Genomic DNA, 25,765 nt, shown 5'->3' with positions numbered 1-25,765 from the left:
GAGGTGAGAGGCATAGCATGTAGGGCTGTTTTCCATTGTAAGGATCGTGGCTTCTAGTCTGAGTAAAATGAGGAGCCATTGCAGAGTTCTGACAAGAGGACTAACATGATCTGGCCTACTTTTTTTTTTTTTTTTAAGCTTTTTTGAAATACAATTCATGTACCATATAATTTACCCATTTAAGTGTTCATTTGGGTTTTAGTATATTCACAGAGTTGTGCAACCATCACCACAATCAATTTTAGAACATTTTTGTCCCCCCCCCCAAGAAATCCTTACCCTTTAGCCGTCAGCCTCCAATCTCCACCCACATCCCCAGCCCTAGGCAACCACTACTCTGTGTCTCTATAGATTTGCCTATTCTGGATATTTCATATGAATGGAATCATCCAATATGTGGCCTTTTGTGTGGCTTCTTTCGCTTAGTATAATATTTTCAAGATTCATCCATGTTGTAGCATGTATCAGTACTTCAATGGTTTTTATGGCCAAATAAATATTCCATTGTATGATTATAACACATTCTATTTATCCCTTTGTCTGTGGACATTTGGGAGACTTACTTTTTTAAGATGTGGTAAAATACACAAAACATACAATTTACCATCTTAAACATTTTTAAATGTACAGTTCAGTAGTGTTAAGCATATTCATATTGTTGTGCAACCAATCTCCAGAACTTTTTAATCTTGCAAAATTGAAACTCTGTACCCATTAAACAATAACTCCCCATTTCCCCTGCCTCCAGCTCCTGGCAACAATTATTCTACTTTCTATGAAGTTGACTACACTCATATAGATATCTCATCACAAATATCTCTTCAAGACCCTGCTTTCAGTTCTTTTGGATATATACCCAGAAGTAGAATTGCTGAATCATATGGAAATTCTTTGAATTTTCTGAAGAATCGCCATACTGTCTTTCACAGTAGCTGCACCATTGTACCTTTGCACCAAAAGTGCACCAGTTTCTCCACATCCTCACCAATACATGTTATTTTCCATTATTATTATTATTACTATTACTATTATTATTTTGTGTGTGAGGAGGACTAGTCCTGAGCTAACATCCGATACCAATCCTCCCATTTTTTCTTGAGGAAGACTGGCCCTGGGCTAACATCTGTGCCCATCCTCCTCTACTTTATATGGGACGCCGCCACGGCACGGCTTAGCAAGCGGTACGGTATGTCGGTACGGTATGTCGGTGTGCGCCTGGGATCCGGACCTGCAACTACCGGCCGGCCGCTGCAGCGGAGCACGCGCACTTTACCACTGCGCCACCTGGCCGGCCCCACCATTATTATTTTTAATAGTAGCCATCCTAATGGGTGTGAGGTGATAGCTCATTGTGGTTTTGATTTGAATTTCCCTAATGATTAGTGCACAGGTTTACTTTAAAATGCATTGTTTCATTTAGTCTTCATAACCATCTTAATTGGTTAACCCCATTCACAGATGAGAGAAAAGGTTTAGAAGGAAATTGTTATTTGCCCAACATCTCCCAACCAGTAATGGCGGAGCCAAGATTGGAGCTCCAGAACTCGCAGCGCCATATTGCAGAGCAAAGATTCAGTCTCCCTCGCCTCAACACTTCTCCCTCCTCGGACTGATCGCCCCAAAGTCCAGAGAAGGGCACAGGTCCCCAGCAGCCTTAGAAAGTCTCTACATCAGGACACTGCCTGCTGGACCCGCCAGCGCTTCCTCGGCCATCGCTTCCTCAGGGTCCGCCCAGAGGAAATCGCAGACAGAGGCGGTTCCCTCACAGGCAGGGTGCTTCGTTCCGGTAGGGTGGGAACACCATCGCCCAAATCCCCGGGAAGGTAGACACCCCGAAATCCAAAGCGCTTAGCCAACCACCCCCGCGCTCTGTGCGCGGGACGTGAGCCTGACCATCCGTGCAGGAATGCAGGAGGTGGGGGTCCATCTCCGGGTCCTCCGGCCCTTGGTGGACGGGACGTGGGATTGCTCCCGAGAGGACCTCAACAGCTAAGGTCTGCCCGCGGCCCGGAGCCCTCAGCCCCGCCCGCCGCGATTCGGGTCCTCGCATCCAAGACCACGCGCAGGCGCGCTCCAAGTGGCTCCTGCCTGCGGACCGGGCCGAAGACGGCAGAGTCCGCCGCTATCCCATCAGCCCGTCCTGGCCGGTCCCGCTCTTTCCCGCCCCGGTTGTCCCTCCTTCTCTATCCCGTCCTGCTCTGCGGCGCAGGGGCAAGATGGCTGCTGAGAAACAGGTTTCTGGAGGCGGAGGTGGCGGGGGCAGCTCCGGTAGCGGCGGTGGACGCGGTGCCGGAGGAGAGGAAAATAAGGAAAACGAACGGCCTTCAGCCGGGTCGAAGGCAAACAAAGAATTCGGGGATAGCCTGAGTTTGGAGAGTATCCTAGAGTAATCGGGCCTAACTCGCAATGACTACGTGTCGTTCTGGCGGGCCGGGGGCGGGAGAGGCGGCGTGTCCCAGCACATCCTGGGCAGGAGAGGCCAAGGGTTGCAGTTTCCCTCGCCCTTACTTTTTGGCACTCAGATTCCAGGGTCTGTGTTTCAACTGGCCATTCCTCTCATCTCCTTAGCCCTCCAGTTTGGGGGACGTTCTCTTCTTTCAGGCGGCACCGGGATATTGGGCGGATTTCTGCAATTTCCCCGCAGTTGCCCAGTTGGAGGGTTGGTGACCGGATGACACTCTGGCTACCCCGGTGAGCTCCTGCCTTGGCACCTTGAGCCACTGAACTGGGGAGAGCAAACTGCAATCCTGAAGTTTTGGTTTCATACTTTTGTCTGACAGTCGTGGGAGAATGGGTAATAAAAATTACAGTTTGATACTCTGGAAGTGGAAGCAAAGATTGACCGCTATAAGGAACAGCTTGTTGCCCATTTTGAATATAGATCATCGTAGCTTGGTAACATCACTTGTATAGCTTTCTTAATAGGTCCGTAGGCATTTTATCTTGTTGAGAGTCGTTCAGATGAGGTGGAGGAATCAGTTTCTAGTTTTCATCAGAGTGTATCGCAACTGAGTGCTTATGACACTCGTTTATGGCTTTTTGAAATGAGTAACAAGTGGAGAACATGTAGGTGAATTTCTGAAATAACACATTTAGCTTGACATCAATGTAGTTTAGTTTTCAGGGGTTTGGAGTTTTACTTTTTGAACTGGTGGTATAGTTCCAAATGGCTATTGGAATGCCTTGATTTTACTACAAGCCTTATATCTTCTTGTCCCTTTTTAGTTATTGAAATGGTCCTTTTAGTGTTAAGTATTTTAAAATACATCATGGAGGAGCATTGAGGAAACTTTAAAAATAAAATTGTGGGTAAAAGTTGTTGGATTTCCTGAAGTTTGGTACATACTGTTAAATATTTTAAGATGCTTAGAAAGGGGAGTTTGGTCAGGGGTTTTTTCTTTTACAAGAAAGACTTGAGTATATTTAGGCAGACTGGCTAGTCTGGTTGGCATGTGCCAGCCATAGGCTCATGCAGCATCACAGCTGTTAAGGAAAGTTAGATTTGGCAGATGTAAGTGGTTATGCAAATAGAGGAGTAGTACATGTCATTTATAACCTGAATCTGCTTGAATGAGTGAAATACTTGGTCCAGGTGTAAATCAGTGGGAACCACTCCAATTATAGTCAGCATTTAGAATCCAGTGGTTTTACCTAAGCCATTGGGTTTCAGTAATCTTCAGTGGCTAATAATGCCCTCCATTTTTAGTTTGAAAGTAGTAACAGTTCAGGCAATCAGCTTTTCTACACACTTAGCCGTGTCCTATGACAAGATAGCTTTTGAAAATGGTTACAGTAGATTTCACTAGTTAATATACTAAGTATTTCAGAAATGTTTAATGCATTATGGTTTGATACAAATATAGACTAATGGGGACAAGTTTTGATTTATTTGAATTCTTGCCGTTGTAAGCTTTTCCTTAATCTTGGCTCTAGTTCTTCAGATTATTAAGGAATCTCAGCAGCAGCATGGTTTACGGCATGGAGATTTTCAGAGGTACAGGTTAGTATCATATGCAAGATGTATGGAAATCATTGTGGAATTTTCAAACTTCGTTTGCTTTTGTTAATATCCTACTTACTCTGCTATATCAGAAAGTATACCTTGGAAGTCTAGCTCTGAATGTATATTGACTCCTCAAAAGGTACTTAATTTTCAAATTTAAAGTTTTACAATGAGTAAAAGGAGTCAACCTTTTTATCCATTTTGCCTCACAATATTGCAGATACATTGGAGGCTTCTGCTGAAAATAACAAGCGGTTATGGTAATCCTTTTTTTAACTTAACCATATTGTAGAGTCTTGGTTAAATTCAAAGCTTTTCAATATTTTAAATGTTATATAAGGGGGATTTCCATGATATCTTTGTAATTTATTGGTAAAGTTTTATAACAGCCTTCAAGTTGGAAAACAAAATTCTAATGTATAATACAATTTAGTACTTTGAAAGCAGAAATATCCAACTATTAGATATACGCTTTGACTAACTGATTTTTTAAAGTGCTACTAAAACAGTCTACATCTCAGATTCTGAGGAGTCAGCCATGTGGTGAAGGGTCAACAGCGCCAGGGCAGAGTGAGCAAGGTAGGGAGTGGTAGGAGGTGAAGTGGGAGAAGTAGGCAGGGCCACCTTGTGTAGGGCCCTAAAGGCCAGCATAACTCATCCACGTGTTAATCTAGGTGAGGTGGGAAGCTGTGAGAGAGTTTTAAACAGGAGACGGTTCTGACTTGATTTTTTTTTAATAAGGAAATTTTCAAAACAAATGTAGAGATGATGGTTCAGTGAACCCATCTCTCAGTTATTACAGTGATCAACTTTTTGCCCTTTTTGTTTCATCTGTTCCCTCTCCTTTTTTTTTAAACATTTCCCTTATAAAAAAACGTTTTATTGAAGGATTTTTTACCATTTTATTGAAGTATAATTTATATGCAGAGAAGTATACAGGAAGTGATTAATTTTTCACAACCTGTAACTAGCACGCAGATTAAGAGACAGAACATACAGCATCTCAAAAGTCCCACTTTTGCTCCTTGTAATCACAAACCCTTCCTCCCTAAGGGTCACCACAATCATGACTTCTGACACCTTAAACTAGGTGTGCCTATTTTTTAAATGTATCTACATAATATCACATAGTATATACTTTTTCGTGAGAGCCTTCTTTCTTTCCACGTTGCATTTGAAATTCCTGCATATTGTTGTGTGTAGTTGTAGTTTTTTTATTCTCATTACTGTATGGTATTCTCTTATGTGAATATACCACAGTTTATTTTCCACCGTACTGTTGCAGGGCATTTGGCCAGTTTCCTGTTTGGGCTATTACAAGTTGTGCTGCCATAAACATTCTTGTACATGTCTTGGTGAAGGAAACTGTTTATTTCTGTTGGATATATACCTGGGAGTGGAATACTATAAGATATGCTTGTGTTCAGCCTTAGTAATATATTGCCAAACACTTTTCCAAAGTTGTTGTACTGGTTTGCACCCCCTGCCAGCACTGTTTGAGAGCTCCAGTTGTTCCACATCCTTGCCAGCATTCAGTATGATCTGTGTTGTATTTTTTTGCTGGATTATTTTAAAGTAAATCCTAGATATACCATTTCAGTTTGTATCGCTATCAAATAAGACTTTTAAAAAAACGTAACCAAAATACTGTTATTCCATCTGACCAAATTAGCAAAAGTTTCCTTAATATCATCTTATATAATGATGTAAGTAATATCAAAGTACTTTTATTCAGTTTTCCCTCATTTTCTTTCAAATGTCTTCAATTTTTTTTTTTATTCAAAACAGTCTTGGACTTGCAGAAAAGTTGCAGGTACGCTACAAATAACGTTTTTTCTGGAACCTTTGAGAGTAGATACTTTACCGAAAACTTTAATGTGTATTTTCCATAAAGAAGGACATTCTGTGTGCAATAATCAAAAGCAGGAAATTAATATAAATTATCATCTAATCCTCAGACCCCATTCAGGACTCCCTAATTGTCCCAGTAATTTCCTTTAGAGCAAAAGAATCTAGTTCCAAATCGTTGCATGTAGTTGTTAACGTCTCTTTATTTATTTATTTATTTTTGTGATGAAGATCAGCCCTATGCTAACATCTGCCAATCCTCCTCTTTTTTTTTTTTTGCTGAGGAAGGCTGGCCCTGGGCTAACATCTGTGCCCATCTTCCTCCACTTTATATGGGATGCCGCCACAGCATGGCCTGCCAAGCGGTGCGTTGGTGCGTGCCTGGGATCCGAACCAGTGAACCCCGGGCTGCCGCAGGGGAGCGTGTGCACCCAACCATTTGCGCCACAGGGCTGGCCCCTGTTAATGTCTCTTTAATCTTTACTCTAGCACAATTCCTCAGTCTTTTTTTGATTTTTCAAGATCTTGATGCTTTTGAAGATTACAGGCCAGTTATTTTGTAGAATGTCACTCAATTTGAGTTTATTTGATGTCTCCTCATGGTGAGAGTCAGGTAATAATATCTTTTTCAGGAATATCACAGAAGTAATTCTACATTCATCTCATTGTGCCCAACTGGTAGCACACAATTTCAATTTGTTCCATTACTGGTGTTCACTTTGGTCACTTGATTAAGGTGGCGTTAGCCAGGCTTCCCCACTGGACAATTACTCCTTTTCCTTTTGTAAATTACTAATTATTTTGTGAAGAAATACTTTGAAATTGTGTAAATATCCCATTCTTCATCAAACTTCCAGTGTATTTGTTTGTTTGTATCTGTATGTACTCATAGTTTCCTATTTTATTCTGTAAGTTGTAATCTGATACTATCATTTTTTATTTGATGCTCTGATGGAAATTTGGCCAGTAAGCCCCTTCAAGTTGGCTACTATGTGTTTTCACAAGTTCCCATCTTTTTTTAAGTCAGGTTTATTGAAGTATTATTTATATACAGTAAAATTCATCCTTTTTAGGTATACAGTTTGAGTTTTGACAAATGGGTATAGTTAGATAACCACTATAAAATTGAGATATAGAACATTTCCATCATCTCAAAAAGCTCCCCTGTAGTCAGTCCCCTCTTCCCACCCCCAGCTCCTGGCAATCACTGTTCTGATTTCTGTCTTTATAATTTTGCTTTTTTCAGAATGTCATATAAGTGGAATCATACTGTATGTAGCCTTTTGTGTCTAGTTTCTTTTACTGAGCATATTGCTCAGTAGAATTCCATCATAGGGATGAACCACAATCTGCTTGTCTTCCCCAACCGAATGGATTTTTTTTTTTTTTTTTTTTGGTGAGGAAGATTAGCCCTGAGCTAACATCTGTTGCCAGTCCTCCTCTTTTTGCTGAGGAAGACTGGCCCTGGGCTAACATCCGTGCCCATCTTCCTCCACTTTATATGGGACTCTGCCATAGCATGGCCTGACAAGTGGTGCGTCGGTGTGCATCCGGGATCCAAACCCTGGGCTGCTGCAGCGGAGCATGCACACTTAACTGCTACACCACCAGGCCGGCCCCCCCAAGTGAATAGATATTGATTGATTCCAATTTTTGGTTCTTTTTTTTCTAGTTATTAATTTTATTCATTATTGCATTTTTGATTGGATTTTTGCTTGGTAAAACGTACATAAAATAAAATTGACTTTGTGTACCCTTTAGTCCATTTTTATGTCTTCTAATACATAAATATATTTGTATATGTGTGCCTACCAAATAGTATTTTTGGTCTTCTAGCCTTTTTCTATGCACTTTTTTATAAGTTTGTTTATACTGTATATACAACTTTGTATCCTGCTTTTTTGCTGAACATTATATGGTATGTTTTTCTCCATGCCTATAAAAACGTTCCATACACCTGATTTTTGTTAGTTGCATTATACCCATTCTTTGGGTATCATAATTTATTTACCTATTCCCTCAAGTTGGTTATTTATATGATAGCCAGTTTTGTAGGTTTAAAAATTTTGTTCCCTTGAATCCCATACCTCTTTGTATTTCTCACTATTTGTTTAGTATAGAGTAGTATAGAAGTAGACTTTTGGTTGAGGGAGTATGAAAATTTTTAAGGATCTTGATAAATGTATCCATATTGTAGAAAATGTTTATCAATTTATATTTCTACCCATAATGTATGAGTGTTCCATTTGATTTCTATCTATAGTGATAATCTGATAATTTGATTCATCTGTAGTGGTAATTAAAGCACAAATTACGAATTGAGGAAAAAGATCTAGTTCAAAGATTCAACCAGACTATTATTTCTTCTTTTTAATAACCTCCACCCTGGTACTTTTAAGATTGATATGCTGAAGTATCATTTAAATATCATTTTGTATTGTAAATTTTATGTTATATTATTTGGCTAAGGGTTGGTAAAATTTTATATGTATTTTTACACTGATTTAGTCGAAATACATTTATGTTAGGTACTATGATAAGGCATGGGGGAAATTTGAAAATAAAATCATCTTTTCACTAAAGGAATATATGTTAGACAGACATGTAAGAACATAATTACAATGCCTGATAACGTAACGAAGTAAGAAAAAGAGCTACATGAGCACAGAGAAGGGAGGCTTGGCATCTGAGATGACATTTATAGTGTTTCTTGGTGATATCCTAATTAGCCTCCTCATTTTTCTTCGAACATGCTTGCAGTTCCTTTCTCCATGTCTTCACTGCCATCACCATCTCCCTCTGGATACCCATTCTCCTATAATCCATCAGAAGCGTCCTCGTTCTTTCAAAGCCCACTATCAATCCTCTCCAGTGACAGTGTTAAAAGAAGAAAGTGATTACTTATGTCCTTTACGTTCAGTTTGACATTTGCCTTGTTTTCTTGGTTGCTATTTTATCTGCATGATCCTCCCCACCTAGAGTTTGATATCTTTGAGAATGGGTACTGGTCCTCTCTCTCTCCGTGTTTTCTGTGATACCACTCATACTGCCCTGCATGTTTTAGTTCAATAAATGTTTGCAAATGATGTGTGGTAGCTATAGTAACCATAAGTAGAACACCTCAAACCTTCGACCTTATTATAGAATTTACTATTGAAAGTACTATCAGCTTGGCTGAATGATTTTTGTTTGTGATTTCTTACAGAGGCTACTGTTCCCGTAGACAAAGACGTCTCCGAAAAACACTCAACTTCAAGATGGGGAACAGACACAAATTCACAGGGAAAAAAGTAACAGAAGATCTTCTGACTGATAACAGGTATTGACTGCTCAGTGTTAGGTGCTAAATACTTCTTGCTCTTACATTTATTGAGCAATTACAGTGTGCCCCACTCTTTAATTATCTCGTGTGATTCTTTCAGCAGCTCTGTGGAATGGACGTTCTTACTATTTCTGTGTTATAGGATAAGGAAACTGAGGCTCAAAGAGGTTCAGTAACTTGTTCAAGAACTGTGGTGGAATGGTAAATTTTAAAATTAGTGATTAGAATCTAATTGTTTATTAGGTAAGGTTTCTAGAATGCAAATTTCAATGTCTAAATGCTTACTTAAATGAGTATATCCTAAGTGAGGTCTAGCTGTGTGTAAATTATTACAGAAGAGTTCTGTATTTCAGTGCCAAATGCACCCATGCTTAGTATGTGCTGAAGGATTAATCTGTCAAGCAACATGTATTGAAAGTCTCTCAGTCAGTTCCTCAAACTTCAGCCTACTGGCCAAATTGGTCCTCCTGCCACCTCTTTTTGTAAATAAAGTTTTATTGGAACATCATTCGTTTAGGTATTGTTTACAGCTGCTTTTGTGCTGCAATAGCAGAGTAGTTGTGACAGAGACCATATAGTCTACAAAGCCTAAAATATTTACTATTGGGCCGTTTATAAAAGATGTTTGCTGTCCCCTGGTCTAGTATGTGTCCAGGACTTAGCTAGACACCGTATTGGATAGAGAAGAGTTGGGGAGGCATAGTTTCTTGAACCTCGTTAACTGTAATCTTGTTGAGAGATGTTGGTCAAGTACAAAACAGGGAATACTACATTATAGCAAGACTGCCATTTACTTAAGTGTGTCATTTACTCTTAAGAATTCTGAAATTTTGGAAGGGAGAGGTCAGCTTGCTGGTTGTTGATAGGAAAGACAGGAAGCCTGCATGGAGGAGGCTGGACCTGGAAGGATTTGTGAGAAGAAAAAACTATCTGTGTCAGGGGCAACAGCAAGCCATGGTGTCTGTGAATGCACTCTAGGAATTAAAACGCTCTGGACAGTTGTTCACTGCTGCTCAGGCAGTGAAGAGGCTGGGAGCTTGGTGTATGGAGACACAGTAAAAAAACTAGAGCATAGAGACCATGATGGGATGTAGCAGGATGTATTGATGAGATCGAGTATAAGAAGAATCTCTTATGATAGCAAGATCCTTTATTTTGGAGAGACAAGATTAAGCTGACGTTTAGGGAAGATTAATCAAGGCAGAAGTTTAAAGAAAAATTAACCAGAATAATAATAAAGTAGCTAACTTATTTAGCACTTAGTAAGTGCCAAGCTCAGGCCTGAGTTTGTTACATGTATTACTACATGGGAGAGTGAGGCACATAAAGGTTAGTACTTTGCCCAAGGTCATACAGCTAGTGAGTGATGGCACTGAGATTCCAACCCAGACTCTAGAGCCTTCTTCTTAACCACTTCAATATATTGCCTCTTAAGGACTTGGTTTCTAACTGGGTTGGGAGGAAGGAAGTGTTGATTCAAAGATGAGCCAGATTGTGTGCCTAGACTGTCTCTGTTTGCCAAAATTTGGGAGGAGTAAGTCTAGGTTTGCCAAGTTTGAGATGGTAGCAGACTTCCCAGTGAGATATGTCTGATAGATGGTTAGAAACCTGAGGTGGAGCCTGAGTCGGGATCTGAGATACTGATTTGGGAATCATGGTTGATACTGTGAGAAGAGTAGTTCTGAGGAGGAAAGCCAAGGAGAGTAGGGAAAGGTGAAAGGCTGAAGGTTGGGGCTCAGAGTATCTGCGCCTGCCGCTCCTGGCCTTTATTGTTCAGTTTGCCGGTTCTTCTCTCTCCGGTTTAGATATTTGCTTCTGGTTCTGATGGATGCCGAAAGAGCCTGGAGCTACGCCATGCAGCTCAAACAGGAAGCCAACACTGAACCCCGAAAACGGTTCCACTTGTTGTCTCGCCTGCGCAAAGCTGTGAAGCATGCAGAGGAATTGGAACGCTTATGTGAGAGCAATCGTGTGGATGCCAAGACCAAGTTAGAGGCTCAGGTTAGTGGCTTAACATCAGGTTTGCTTTACTGTGGAGATTAGAGATGTGACTTTAAAAAAATGCAGTTGAACAGAATAGAGTTTCTTATAAATTGACAGTCAGGAGAGGGAAAAACCTGATCTTGCTTTTTTAAGGTGAAGTTGGCATCTCTTGTTTTTGTTTTTGAGCTCTTGGTTTTTACTAATTAGCTATAACTTTGTGTGTGTGTGTGTGCGTGCGTGCGTGCGTGTGTAAGATCAGCCCTGAGCTAACATCTGCCAGTCCTCTTTTTGCTGAGGAAGACTGGCCCTGGGCTACCATCCGTGCCCATCTTCCTGCACTTTATATGGGACGCCGCCACAGCATGGCTTGACAAGCGGTGCGTAGGTGCACGCCTGGGATCCAAACCGGCGAACCCCGGGCCGGCCCCTAGCTCTAACTTTTAAAGAAAGCTCTGCTTCTTTTGATACAGAGATGGAAAGCTTGCATCTCATATCTGGAAATATTCACAAAATAAGAATTCTTTTTGAAATAAATTTTTTAAAAGAGAAAGATATTGCAAGTTTATGTTCACCCTTGGTCCTTATGTTGTAGCCCAGAAGCTGGTGGTTAAGTCAAATGAAGAAAACAAATTTCCTTTATTTTGAAGTTTTCTCCTGGGAAGTAAATGAATCATAACAAATTACCTATGTGTCACATTTTATTAGTGAAATCAGTCTTTCTTTTTAAAATCAACCTGAATATCTCTATATTCTTGATATCAAAGTAGCAAGTAGAGGAGATTGAGCTGTAACGCTGGTTCTTGGACGTTCAAGTAGTTCCTCTTTTCCCATCCCTTCCAGGCCTACACAGCTTATCTCTCAGGAATGTTGCGTTTTGAACATCAAGAATGGAAAGCTGCCATTGAGGCTTTTAACAAATGCAAGTAAGTCCTTCAATCCAAAGGCGATAGCCAGTTGTGATTATAGATGGTTAAATTCAAGCTGCACATTAACTAATGATTGTTTCTGTGAAAGATGGTACAATTTATTTTTTTTTCCTTTAGAAATGTTGATTATTCTCTTTCATCCTTAAAACGTGCAAGTTCTGGTAATTGGTAGCAGGGCCTCAAAGTACAGTGTTTTGTTTTTAGCCACTGTGTTCCTTGTGAGTTTATTTTCTTAAAATAATTCTGCTGTGAAACCTGATGTTTCTTTTCCTCACAGAACTATCTATGAGAAGCTAGCCAGCGCTTTCACAGAAGAGCAGGCTGTGCTGTACAACCAGCGTGTGGAAGAGATCTCGCCGAACATCCGCTACTGTGCATATAACATTGGTGAGCAGGGACTGAGTTGAGCATTGACAGGTGGCGTGGTGGTAGTTCATCTCAGAGAGCCTAGAGAATTTATTTAACTTTCTTCCCTTTCCTTTGCATCCATCGTTGGTGTGGGTTTTGGTTGATGAAAAAAGTAGAATTGTTGAAGTCAGCCTTGCTCAAAATCACAGAGGGCGGGCCAGCCCCGTGGCTTAGCGGTTAAGTGCGCGCTCTCCGCTGCTGGTGGCCCGGGTTCAGATCCCGGGCGCGCACCGACACACTGCTTCTCCGGCCATGCTGAGGCCGCGTCCCACATACAGCAACTAGAAGGATGTGCAGCTATGACATACAACTATCTACTGGGGCTTTGGGGGGGGGGGGGAATCACAGAGGGCAATTCCTTTGCTTCCATTTCCATCCTGCCATCTTCTATACTCCCCAAGAGCTTTGTAAAAGAACTTGGGATTCACTAAAACGTAGTTGTGGAGGGGCAAGAGCTCAGGGTTGAATCTAGTGGTTTTTGAGAGAACAGCCCAGACCCTTGAGGATTTTGCACTCAGTCTCTCTCTCTCTTTTTCAGGGGACCAGTCAGCTATCAATGAACTCATGCAGATGAGATTGAGGTCTGGGGGCACTGAGGGTCTCCTGGCTGAAAAATTGGAGGTAATCTAGTATGTATATTTTTGTGAAAAGTCTTTGGTTTGAAAAAGTCCAGAAAAAGAAGTAATCCATAATCTCATCACCCAATATAATTGCTATTAACATGCATGCATTTATATCTATATTTATATTTTTAACAAAACACTTTTTTCATTTAATGTTTTTAAGTATGCAACTTTATTACCTCATTACATTTATTTTCTAAGCAATGTAGGCTCATAGAAAAAGTAGGAAATACAAAAGGTGGGGGAAAAAAATAAAATCAAGTGGGTTACCACCCGAAGGTAACCACTGTTAATAATGTGATGAATCTCTTGCAGGCTTTTGTATATGTTAAGAAAAAAAAAAAAAGGCATATATTTTAAAAATGGGATCTCAGTATACACTGTTTAATAACATGCTTTTTAAATATAATGTCACATGTGTTTTTTCCATTTCAATAAATACATTTCCACACCATCATCTTTTTATGGCTGCTTGGTACTCCAGTGACGTCTGCTTTATTTGACCACTTCATTATTCTTGGTTGTTTAAGTGGTAAACAGTATTACTGTGAATATCTCTGTCCCCAGTTTTTGTACACAGTTGTTTCCTTAGGATAAATTCCTAAAAGTGGAATTGAATGTTTCGGAAGCTTTTGATACATATTGATAAATATCTTTAAGTTTCTACTGATTTACATTTCTGCTTGTGTATACACATATGCTTTTTTCCTTATACCCTTACCAAAACTTAATGTTGCTCTCGTTAACCTTGTGTTATATCCTTTTAATATTTTGAGTTTCTATAAGCTAAGATATACGATACCAAGGAGGAATTTAAATTTCTATATACTATACTTTATAAAGTATAATATGTTGGTTATAGAAAGACAAAAAATAGTTTCCACAGGGGCCGGCCCGGTGGTGCAAGAGGTTAAGTGTGCACGCTCTGCTGCGGTGGCCCATGGTTCGCCAGTTCGGATCCTGGGCGCGCACCAACACACCGCTTGGCAAGCCATGCTGTGGCGGCATCCCATGTAAAGTGGAGGAGGATATGCATGAATATTAGCCCAGGGCCAATCTTCCTCAGCAAAAAAAGAGGAGGATTGGCAGATGTTAGCACAGGGCCGATCTTCCTCACAAAAAATTAAAATAGTTTCCACTTATTTTCACCTGGGACACTCATATCCACAGTTAAAGCCTTAATGTTTTATAACTATTTTCCAGGCATTGATCGCTCAGACTCGAGCCAAACAGGCAGCTACCATGAGTGAAGTGGAATGGAGAGGGAGGACGGTTCCAGTGAAGATTGACAAAGTGAGGATCTTTTTGTTGGGATTGGCTGATAATGAAGCAGCCATTGCCCAGGTAAGGAGAAATACCTATTACACTGTCTTCTGTGTGTGTCTGAAGGTTGTCCTTGTGTGTTTAAGGTGTAGTGTTTTGTTGGTGTTCATTTCTCACAAAACAAAAATTTATCTTGATGCCATTTGGGATTTGGTAACAGTCTCAAGATGTACCCTCTTGAATAAAATCATTTTATTTATTTATTTTTCCCCCCCAAAGCCCCAGTAGATAGTTGTATGTCATAGCTGCACATCCTTCTAGTTGCTGTATATGGGACGCGGCCTCAGCATGGCCAGAGAAGTGGTGCGTCGGTGCATGCCCGGGATCCGAACCCGGGCCGCTAGCAGCGGAGCGCGCACACTTAACCGCTAAGCCACGGGGCTGGCCCCTAAAATCATTTTAAAAGCTGAGTTTATAGAGGAGTTATTTTGTTAGAGGGCAGAAAAATTGACAGTGACAGTCATCAACATAAAAAATTGGAGCAGTAAGAGGCTGGCTCAGTGTAAAGGGTCACGTTTGGCCCAGCAGGTGGGCCAGCAGCTCAGCTATCATGTCCCTTATGTCTCTCTGACCTCTTGTCCTAACCTTCTAGCCTTAGAAAGGCCGCCTCTTGTCCCTGGGCCTTTTAAGGGGAGCCTAGCTAAGCCAGAATATCTTGTTTTATGTGCAGTATGTATATGTAATATTCATGCAAAGCTGTACTATTTGATGCTGCTTATTGACATAATTGTTGCCTGTATTTGTGGCTGTTAACATCCAAGTGAGTTCCAAAAGATGAGAGATCCTGGTGATCTTGGTTTGCACAAAGTAGAGAGTGATTAAGGCGCTACTTAGAGCTCCTCCTCCACATGAGACGAAGAGCATCTAAAAAAAAAAGGCCAGGGCCGGCCCCGTGGCTTGGTGGTTAAGTGAGCGCGCTCCACTGCTGGCGACCCGGGTTCGGATCCCGGGCTCGCACCGACGCGCTGCTTCTCCGGCCATGCTGAGGCCGCGTCCCCCATACAGCAACTAGAAGGATGTGCAGCTATGACACACAACTATCTACTGGGGCTTTGGGGGGAAAAATAAATAAATAAAATCTTTAAAAAAAAAAAAAAAAAAAAAAAAAGGCCAGCCCTGGTGGCCTAGTGGTTAAGTTTGGTACACTCTGCTTCAGTGGCCCAGATTCAGTTCCCAGGCACAGACCTACAGCACTTGTCTGTGGCCATGCTATGGCAGTGGCTCACATACAAAAAAGAGGAAGGTTGGTGACAAATGTTAGCTCAGGGCAAATCTTCCTCAGCCAAAAAAAAAAGACCATGCTGCTGAACACTGTTTACAGCCTCACCAGGGACCAGTGGTGTTTCATGAGACTTTACAGTAAGCAGTTGCACCTTGAATAATTTGTATGTAGGGGTCCTTTGTTAGTTGTGCTGATGAGTTGTTTTAAGCTTTTCAGTAACTTGTTCTAAAATAGCTACTTTGGGTTGGGGGCAGCTTTCTTTGTGTCTTTGTGTTACATATTGCCACTCTCATTTCCCTTTTATTTGCTTACAGGACAAGAGATTAGAACAATACCACAAAGTTGATTTTTTTTTTTCTGAGGAAAATTAGCCCTGAGCTAACATCTGTGCCAATCTTCCTCTACTTTATATGCAGGTCACTGCCACAGCATGGCTGACAAGTGGCGTAGCTCTGTGTGCGGGATCTGAACCTGGGCCACCAAAGCCGAGCATGCCAAACTTAACCATTAGGCCGTGAGGCCGGCCCCTGACTTTTTTTCCTTAAACTAAAAGACTGAGAAACCTTTTGAGAGCGTTTCGTTGGCGCTGTTGTATGGCGGTATCTCTTCTGGACTAAGGCTCTGGTAACAACCATTTAGATTATGTGATTGGGTTAATTCTTTTGTTTTAAAGGGATACACGCTGGAAGTAAAGAACTGCCATCAGTGACAATGGGGCAGGAATTCTGGCTAGAATAGGGGTAAGGGGTGGCCTGTATGGGCAAATTAAATGGGGCTCCTTAGGAATGGGGCCACAGACATATATCAGATAAAGGACAGGAAAGCTAACATTTATTAAGTAATTTTAAAAAGTTTAGAAAATATAAATGATGTTTTTAAGAGATCAACCTTTAGTCCCACTTCCCATATACCTTCGTTGATATTGCGTTGTACTGAAAAGGAGAACAGGCTGGCCCAGTGTCGTAGTGATTAAGTGCTCGTGCTCCACTTTGGCAGCCAAGGGTTCGAGGGTTCAGATCCCGGGTGCGGACCTACACACCGCTCATCAAGCCATGCTGTGGTGACATCTCATATACAAAATGAGGATAGTCACAGATGTTAGCTCAGGGCTAATCTTCCTCAGCAAAAAAGAGGAAGATTAGCAATGGATGGATGTTAGCTCAGGGCCGATCTTCCTCACCAAAAAAAATAATAATAATAAAAATAAAAAGGAGAACAGTGTATTTCCTTTTAGTCTTTTTCGTATTCATAAGAGGTGTTATGTATTTTTTTACTTGTTGTAGTTATACTGATAGCCGATTTTGTATCCTGTTTTTATTAACATGTTGTGAGGATTTTTCATGTTCTTACAAATCATTTCACAAAATTTTTTAAATACTTTGTGGTCACCTGGATGGAGACACCACAGAGACGAGCAGAGGAGAGTAATGATCCTCCTTAATGTCCTGGATACACTGCTTAATGCTTTCATGTGTTTATCTTTTTAACTCTTTGGGGTGGGTGATACTCTCATTTTACAGATAGGAAAACCAGTCTCAGACTTTATAACTTGCCCACAGCCATATACTTATAGAAAGGAGTGCTCGCATTTAAAACCATGCCCTTTTGACTCCAAAGCTCATGTTCCTTGAACTTTTCCACATATCCTGTTAGATTCATCAGGAAGACTAGTAGCAGGATCATTTTATTCAGCTTTGGTGAATAGCTAAATGTAATTTCACTTAACAAAGTACGTTAAGCAGAGTCCTGGGCCCCTGCTAAAGACTGAATGAGTAGAACCTTAATTGAAACAAATAGTCCTTGGTAGGGGAATCACCTCCAATTCAGTACGTTAGTTGGAGGAGGGGACTTTCCTATAAGGGAGGAGAAGGTATAGGGATGTTTTGTCTCTCTTTATACATATTTAGAGAATAAAAACCTATTTGAGGGAGGTCTTTTTGCCTTATTCGTAAAACAATTTAGTTTGTGCTAAATTAGACCAAGTGAAAACATTTTACAACGGCACGTGAAGCTATTGCTTTTAAAATTGAAGATCGCTTCAGTCGTGTGATGACTAGTTGAGCACCTTTTTAAAAGGATTACTCTCAAACTTGAGTTTCAGTATAGTTGAAGGATTGACTTCTGGATCTCCAGGTCATATAACTAGCCCTTCTAAAGCAGTTCAAGATTGGCCAAAATTTTGATGATGTTGGCAAGAAAAAACAGCGACATTATTCCACCCTTGAATAGGTAAAAAAGAAAATACTTAAAGTCAATCTCTCAACACAACGGCTGCTAGTTCAGTGTTCCCACCTTGTCTTCAGTGTGCATGTTTATGTAGTTAAATATATTCTATCTAATATCCATTTTTAATATACACAGTTAATGGTATGTGTACTTTTTAAATGCTGTTTAATCAAAGCGTATTTATGATTGGACATTTTCATTCCATACAGTTTTTTTGTGTGTATGTGAGGAAGATCAGCCCTGAGCTAGCACCTGCCAATCCTCCTCTTTTTGCTGAGGAAGACTGGCCCTGGGCTAACATCCGTGCCCATCTTCCTCCACTTTGTACGGGACGCCGCCACAGCATGGCTTGACAAGCGGTGTGCCGGTGCACGCCCGGGATACGACCCGGTGAACCCCGGGCCACCGCCGCGGAGCGCGTGCACTTAACTGCTTGCGCCACTGGGCCAGCCCCTTCCATACAGTTTTTAAGCACTATAAGCAATGATATAATGAATCTTTGTCTAGATGGATTCTTCTGTATTTTAGATTACTGTTATAGAATAAATTGTCTAAAAGGAGAATACTGTGTAGATTTAAAAATATATATTTGGCTTCTTTTTTTTTGTGAGGAAGATCAGCCCTGAGCTAACATCTGCCAATCCTCCTCTTTTTGCTGAGGAAGACTGGCCCTGGGCTAACATCCGTGCCCATCTTCCTCCACTTTATGTGGGACACCGCCACAGCATGGCTTGACAAGCACAGTGCGTCGGTGCGCGCCCGGGATCTGAACCAGCGAACCCCGGGCCACCGCAGCAGAGCGCACGCATTTAACCGCTTGCGCCACCGGGCCGGCCCCTTGACTCCTTTTCTGATTGAATAAAGTTATTTAAATTAAGAATTTTCAGTCTTGATTTAATGGAGATGTTTATTTTAAAACTTTTCTTTATTATTAAGCACCTGCCAAAAAAAGTGAGGTGGAGGGAGAGCAAAAGAATCTCACTGTATTTGATAGTTTAGGTTTTTCCTCACATGCTGTGTTTTGTTACGGTATTTAAGGTCCTTATCAAGATGAAAACAGTCCTTCAATAAACAGCTCTCGGCAATATAAAAGCTCAGTAATGAAGGTGATGCATTTTTGTGTTGTGGTAGCATTTTCTAAAGCTCTCCACCATCTATTTAAGCCCATTATCCTCTATATCTTACGTTGCTTCAGTTATTAAATTTAAAAACATACAAGTGCTCCTGCACTCAAGAGTCAGAGCCCTGCCCACTGGACATGTTTTATGCAGATCCATGGAGGGTTGGTCCAAGATTTTATGTTGAGGGTAAGTCAGGATCAGTGGCCAAGGTTTCCTGCCCCAGCTGGTGCAGGCTTTCACTGCTAAATGTAGCTGCTCCTCAGTCAAATTGGGTCATTAGAAATCTAACGTAAGGCTTTTCCTGAACCAGTAAAAATTGTGATATGCAGGTACGCTAGGAATATTGTATGGGTTTTTAATTGCTGTTCCACAAGATACAATGTAGTGTTTGAAAAGTGTATGAAATCAAAGGGTTGGAAGAAACCATATGAAGACAGTTTCAGATATTTCAATTTAGAAAAATAAAGGCTTAAAGGGGGAAGAATATTTGAAGCCTGTTAGCGTAGTGAATTACATTGATTTTTTTTTAATAATATTTGTGAACCTTTTATTTATTTATTTATTTTTTGTGAGGAAGATCAGCCCTGAGCTAACATCCATGCCAATCGTCCTCTTTTTGCTGAGGAAGACTGGCCCTGGCCTAACATCTGTGCCTGTCTTCCTCCACTTTATATGGGACGCCACCACAGCATGGCTTGACAGGCGGTGCCTCGGTGCGCACGAACCCGGGCCGCCAGCAGCGGAGCACATGCTCTTAGCTGCTAGGCCACAGGGCCAGCCCCACGTTGATTAATTTTCAGTGTTAAACGATCCTTGCATATCTGGGATAACCACACTTGGTTGTGATGTATCGTACTTTTCATATATTGCTGGATTTGATTTGTTAATACTTTAGGTATTTTGCGTCTATTTTCATGAGGAATAGTGGCCTATAATTTTCTTTTCTCTTTCAGGGTTTGGTATCGGGGTTATTTATATCTCATAAAATAAGTTTGGAGATGTTTATTTCTGTTTTATGAAAGAGTTTATGTAATATTGGTATTTTTTTCCTTTAAATGTTTGTTATAATTCACCAGTGAAACCATTGGGCCTGGAGTTTTCTTTGTGGGAAAGGTTTTAAGATGGTTTTTGCTTGTTTTAAAGAAATATAATTTCTTTACGAGTTATAGGGCTATTCAGATTTCCTATTTCATCTTGTGTCAGTTTGGATGTGTTTTTTTTTAAGAAGAATTTATTAATTTCATGTAAATTGTTGAATTTATTGACATGGAGTTGATAATATATTATTGACATGAATTTATTGACATCCCTTATCGTTTTAATGTTTGTAAAATCTGTAGTGTTATCTCCTGTTAAGTGCCTCGTTAATGTGCTAGTTGTGGTGAATACAGTTATCTATGGTTTTTAAGGATCATACAGTGTGTTGGGATCACTTCTGAGTATCAGAGACCTTTAAATAATGTGGTAGATCAAACAAAATGTATATTAATCCCAGAGAATTCTGGTAAGGTTTTTACATTAAAAACAGTTAAGTTCTGGGGCTGGCCTGGTCGCGCAAGCAGTTAAGCGCGCGCGCCCTGCTGCGGCAGCCTGGGGTTCACAAGTTCGGATCCCAGACGCGCACTGCCGCACCTCTTGTCAAGCCATGCTGTGGCGGCGTCCCATATAAAGTAGAGGAAGATGGGCACAGATGTTAGCTCAGGGCCGAGCTTCCTCAGCAAAAAAAAAAAAAAGAAAGAAAAAGAAAAAAGAAAAAGAGGAGGATTGGCATTGGATGTTAGCTCAGGGCTGATCTTCCTCACACACACACACAAAAATAGTTAAGTTCTAATGTCCTATATCACACATATACCAAATCAAGCCAGTAAGTAAAATAATTTAAGTATGTTGTCAAGTAAAGTTTAGTTAAATTCTTAGATGTTAGTTAAATTCTTAGATGTCTTCAAATTCTTAGATTAAATGTCTATTGAATTGAATAAACCAGAGGTTATTAAATATGAAAAATGTCCTTTGGCCGTTTGAGGTTAATCTCAAGAACCGCTTGCTCCTTGGTGCCACTGTCAGATTATTTGGCTAGATATAATGTGGGCCTGACCTACCTTACCGGTTCTCATTGTTATATTGAGTTTTCTGCCTTGGAAACCAAGAACTATGCCTTAGAGATACAGGACTCTTAATTTCAGTGTCTCTTAGCCTAGCTGATAATGGTATTTGCCACTTTCTAGGAAGTGGAATGCAGGAATTTGGTATCCCCCAGTTTATTGCTTGCTTGTAGAGGTTGTTATGATGTTTAAATACTAAAACAGCAGTTTACTGGAAAGCACGGAAGGAAGAAATAATTCAGGGAGATAAAATATTAGACTGAAAAGTCTGGAACTGAGAATCAGCAGCCAAAATCCAGTTGCAAAATCCTTAGTCTCTTTAGCCAAACGTTAAGTCTTCATGTCTTTAATATTATCTTACTTAGTAATTTATTTCTATTTTGCTTTATTAATACTTGATCACACCTGAATTGTCACTGTGGTTGCATTGTGAGGGTGGTGTTAGGCACCTCTTTTTGTGAGGGAGAGCAGGTTTAAAATGTCTGCAGGTTTCATGATTCTTATCCTCAAGTTATGGTTAATATTTTGATATTTGAGTGGAAGGGAGACTGTTTATCCTTTTCTTTGAAAAAAATCTATTCTTCAGTGAGGTTTGTATCCTTCTTTACTAGATTCCCTGCGTATTTTCCTAGACCTCAGTGGGCCGATTGAGGCTTGGTTCCCATCTCCTTGGTTCTCCTACGGGTGTGGTGGAGAATGTGGTCCGACTTGCCTTGTCTGTCTCTCATTTACACCACCGCCTTCCAGCAGTTTTTGTAAACAAGTGAAAGCAATCTGGGAACTCTGTTTTTCATAACAGGGGGTCTCTACCTCAGGACCTACGGAGCTGGTTTTCCTCTGTACCAGTGAGCCTTGAGACATGGCTTGAGGCTGTAGAAAAGCACATCCTGGAGTGTTTGAAGTGTTATAAAAAATGATCTAGAATTTCTTTATTTATTCTTTAGGACTGAGTAACACATTGCTTCTGGGCTTAAGAATTCTCTGTGTCATAGGCACACCTGGGGAAAAGGTCCAGGCAGACCACAAATCCGTCTGCAGGGAGTTTGCCCTTGTGTGGAGGAGCACATCCTTGTTGGCTCAGTGGCAGACTCAGGAGGTCTGCACGTCGACACTGAGGAATCCTGCCGTTACATACAGAGAGGTGTTTCTTGTTCCATTGTCTCTTGAGGATTATCTTAGCCTCCAAGATAAGTTTATAGAATAAGAGTGTAAGAAGCAAAATGGGTTTCAGGCTTCCTATTTGGAGCCATTTTGCCCGGCCCAGGGCGCATCACAGAAGCTCTATTCCAGAGATGAGTGCTCTTGGAGTTGCTGTGCAGTGTGGGCATCATAAAAAAAAAACACAGCTCACTGAAGTCCTCCCCTTCAGATAGGCTTTTCCCTTCGTTGTGGTTTAGGATTTTGGTAAAATTCCCAGTGGAACTTAGAATTTTGCGGGAGCAGTGGGAAAGTCTGCTTATGTTCAGCACCTTGATGCAGACATTTCCTTAATCAAAGGGAACATACCTGGCAGTAAAGAGGTTTGGCATTTTAGCATCATTTTATGTTTTTCATTTGAGTTATATCCTCCCTACAGGAAAGGAGACAGATCCTGTGTAGCTGGTAAAACCAAGTTTACTCTTTTCTTACTTATATACCCATTGCCCCAACTGCTGAACCCCACCCATCTTAAAAAGGGCCCTAACCGCTAAACCCCACCCATCTTAAAAAGGGTGTTGGTGGCATATTTGTTGGATTGCATGGTATCAAAACTGATGCGGGAGTTCATCCTGCCTGCTAATGATGTGGCCCTGGTGTATGTGTTTCGTTGGTGCCAAGTCTAATCACGTATCTTATTCCAGTTGTTAACTATTACACAGCTGCCTCATTCCACAGGATTAGTACTTTGAAAAACTTGGCCAGTGAGTTTGATTAAATGAGTATAAAGAATCTTGTTAACTTGAGGTACTTATGGTTTGTATGAAGTGTGTTTCTCTAGATCTCTACTGTCCAGTACGGTAGCCACTTAAACACATACGACTATTTAAATTTAATTAAAATTTCGAGTACACAGTTGCCACATGTAGCTAATGACTACTGTACTGGACAGTGCAGATACAGAGTATTTCCATCATTGCAGAAAATTGTTTTTTTTTTTTTGTGAGGAAGATCAGCCCTGAGCTAACATCCGTGCTAATCCTCCTCTTTTTGCTGAGGAAGACCAGCTCTGAGCTAACATCTATTGCCAGTCCTCCTCCTTTTTTTTTCCCCCAAAGCCCCAGTAGATAGTTGTATGTCATAGTTGTACATCCTTCTAGTTGCTGTATGTGGGACGCGGCCTCAGCATGGCCGGAGAAGCGGTGTGTTGGTGCGCACCCGGGATCCGAACCCGGGCTGCCAGTAGCGGAGCGCGCACACTTAACCACTAAGCCACGGGGCCGGCCCACAGAAAATTCTATTGGATAGTGCTGCTCTAGGTTTCAGTGAGTTAATGGTGGCCATGCTTGTCTTTATAGATTTATAGAATGACTGTGCCCCCGATTTGTTCCTAAGTTAGTGAACAACAGGAAAGTCAAGTAACTTATAAATAGAAAAGTATGTTTGATTTATATTGTGTAATTTACAAGGAAGTTTTTGCACACTGGGAACTAGGGAAAACATAAGAGTTCTTAAGAGAAGAAAAGATTTTTCTTTAAGCCCCTACCAACCACCTCTTAAAGGAGTGGGCACTACTGGGTTTTCTTTTGGGCTTTCTTAGAGGTCAGTGGAATGTCAAGAGATCAGATTGGACGTTAGTTTCTGTGGAAAGTCAAATATAATAATGGAATGTTGATGTTTTAATGTCACAGTGGGTCTGCCAGTAACACAAGTTCATCTCCTTTCTGCCTTTCATCCATTCCCACCTGCTCAGTCAGATTCTTTAGAATGATAATGTGGTTTGGCAGGTATTCAGTTAATGAATCACTTTTTGTCTTATCCCAGCTGGTTAGCAGAGGGGTGACGCCCTGTACTTGTACAAAGACTGTCATCAAGTGCTGTCAGCCTTGTCTGCCCAAAAAATGTCCTCAGTGTGGCCATATGGAATATTTGAGTGCAGAATTTCTGTGGTGAAGAAAACTGCATATGATATTTAGGAGAAATCTGTTTTTGATTAGGTATTGATTAGTAATGTTGCTCACTTGCTTGGACCTAAAAGAAATTTTGTATCTTCAAGTCTATTGGGTATATATGTAAGGGTAATTCTGCTCACATACAGAGGAGTTTAATAAGACAGTTTGCTCTGGAGGGAAAGGAAAAGAAACTTTTGGTGGCTGTGCTTCAGTGAGGCAGCAGTGCCCCAAATCTAGTCTGTAAGGCCCCTCTAGGGATGCCAGGTGTAGGTCCTAAGCAGAGGTAGAAGGGTGGAGGAAAGTAGCAGAAAGTTCTATGAGGAAAAAATTTCAAGCATCTGTTGTCTGACAGTTTCAGATCAGTTATACGGATACTTTTTCAGTATGTTCACTTTATATAATTCCCATTTCCATACGACTAGTGAATAAGACACTAAGAAAAATCTTATATGGTGGAAAATATAACAATTGAATGATCTCTGATTGGGGGCGTTTTTTATTGGATATGTGTGTTCTTGTGTAGTGGGGGAAGTCAAAGCGCTGTTATGCCCTCCTCCCATCAGAATACCGTAACTCACTCAAAAGAAAATCTGTTAGTACATTCTGCCTTTGTTTAGGCTGAAAGTGAAGAAACAAAGGAGCGTCTGTTTGAATCCATGCTCAGCGAGTGTCGGGATGCTATCCAGGCCGTTCGGGAAGAGCTCAGGCCGGATCAGGTAGGACCATCAGCTGAGCCACTGGCTCTTGCTCTGGGCTGAGGTCCTCCTCAGTCTGTGTGTCTCATTCTCGGGTGGGGTCCCAGTGGTCTGAGTGCATTCACTCTTAGCCACTGTATTTTTTAGGTGTGGTGATTGGCTAACAAACAACAAAAGCCTCTGGCCGCCATCAGGTTGAGAAATTCTTTTCTCTCTATCCTGTTCCTCCTAATGGTTTCCTGTTAAGCCTTTGGTCTTAAATTCATATCTCCGGGTGGACTTCTCCAGTGCTCCCTTTTTCTAATAATATCACTGTGATTCATTCAGGCATCTAGGCTGAAAACCTCAGAACCATTTTTTTCTCTTTATTCTGTCACCAAAAACCCTATTTATTCTCTCTTTGTAATTGCTTTCGCTGCTTGTCCATTCCTCCTGTTTCTAATCAGCCTTTTTTCTTATGCCTAGACTACTGCAAAGGTCTCCTGATTGCTTTTCCTATCTTGGTCTCAGTTCAGTTCTCCAGGCCTTTCTTGGCAGAAACAAATTCAGTCTTTCTAGATCCCATCTCACTGTCTAATTATGAAAAGCTCAGTGATTCCCCTAGGTCTAGAGCAGTGGTCTCCCAACTTTTATAATAATGTACCCTGTAAATAAAATTGACCATGCACCTCTGGTATGTTTATTTGTAAATAATATACCTTATTATTCAACTGATTTGTAATATAGAAAATGCATTAAAATAAAGTTTTTAGAAATGAGATAAATATAAATAGAAGTTCTAGTTTTCTTCTTATACCCACACTCTTTGGGCTGTGTGCACCCTACTTTAGAGACCACTGGTCTAGCAAATACAGTTCAGACTCCTTGAGCTGGT

The 25,765-nt window shown here is 40.9% G+C and overlaps 1 protein-coding gene across 2 annotated transcripts in view; it reads left to right on the top strand.

Annotated features, from left to right (window-relative positions):
* The first annotated feature begins 2,201 nt into the window (after positions 1-2,201).
* Positions 2,202-25,765, top strand: part of SRP68 (signal recognition particle 68) — a 33,928-nt gene continuing 10,364 nt past the window's right edge. The window contains exons 1-9 of one of the 2 annotated variants that reach the window (XM_004432782.3): positions 2,202-2,376; positions 3,934-4,000; positions 9,057-9,170; positions 10,979-11,174; positions 11,997-12,079; positions 12,360-12,469; positions 13,029-13,111; positions 14,317-14,457; positions 24,814-24,912. In XM_004432782.3, coding sequence (XP_004432839.1) covers positions 2,217-2,376; positions 3,934-4,000; positions 9,057-9,170; positions 10,979-11,174; positions 11,997-12,079; positions 12,360-12,469; positions 13,029-13,111; positions 14,317-14,457; positions 24,814-24,912 — 1,053 coding nt within the window. In that variant the 5' untranslated portion in view covers positions 2,202-2,216. Of the gene's footprint in view, positions 2,377-2,513; positions 2,692-3,933; positions 4,001-9,056; positions 9,171-10,978; positions 11,175-11,996; positions 12,080-12,359; positions 12,470-13,028; positions 13,112-14,316; positions 14,458-24,813; positions 24,913-25,765 lie in introns of those variants that run through there. The other variant, XM_087441650.1, reaches the window with a different exon arrangement.

Source organism: Ceratotherium simum, chromosome 16 (genome assembly GCF_057802395.1).
Source record: "Ceratotherium simum simum isolate JZ-2026a chromosome 16, ASM5780239v1, whole genome shotgun sequence".
Taxonomy (NCBI): domain Eukaryota; kingdom Metazoa; phylum Chordata; class Mammalia; order Perissodactyla; family Rhinocerotidae; genus Ceratotherium; species Ceratotherium simum.
This window is presented reverse-complemented; position numbering and strand designations above follow the sequence as displayed.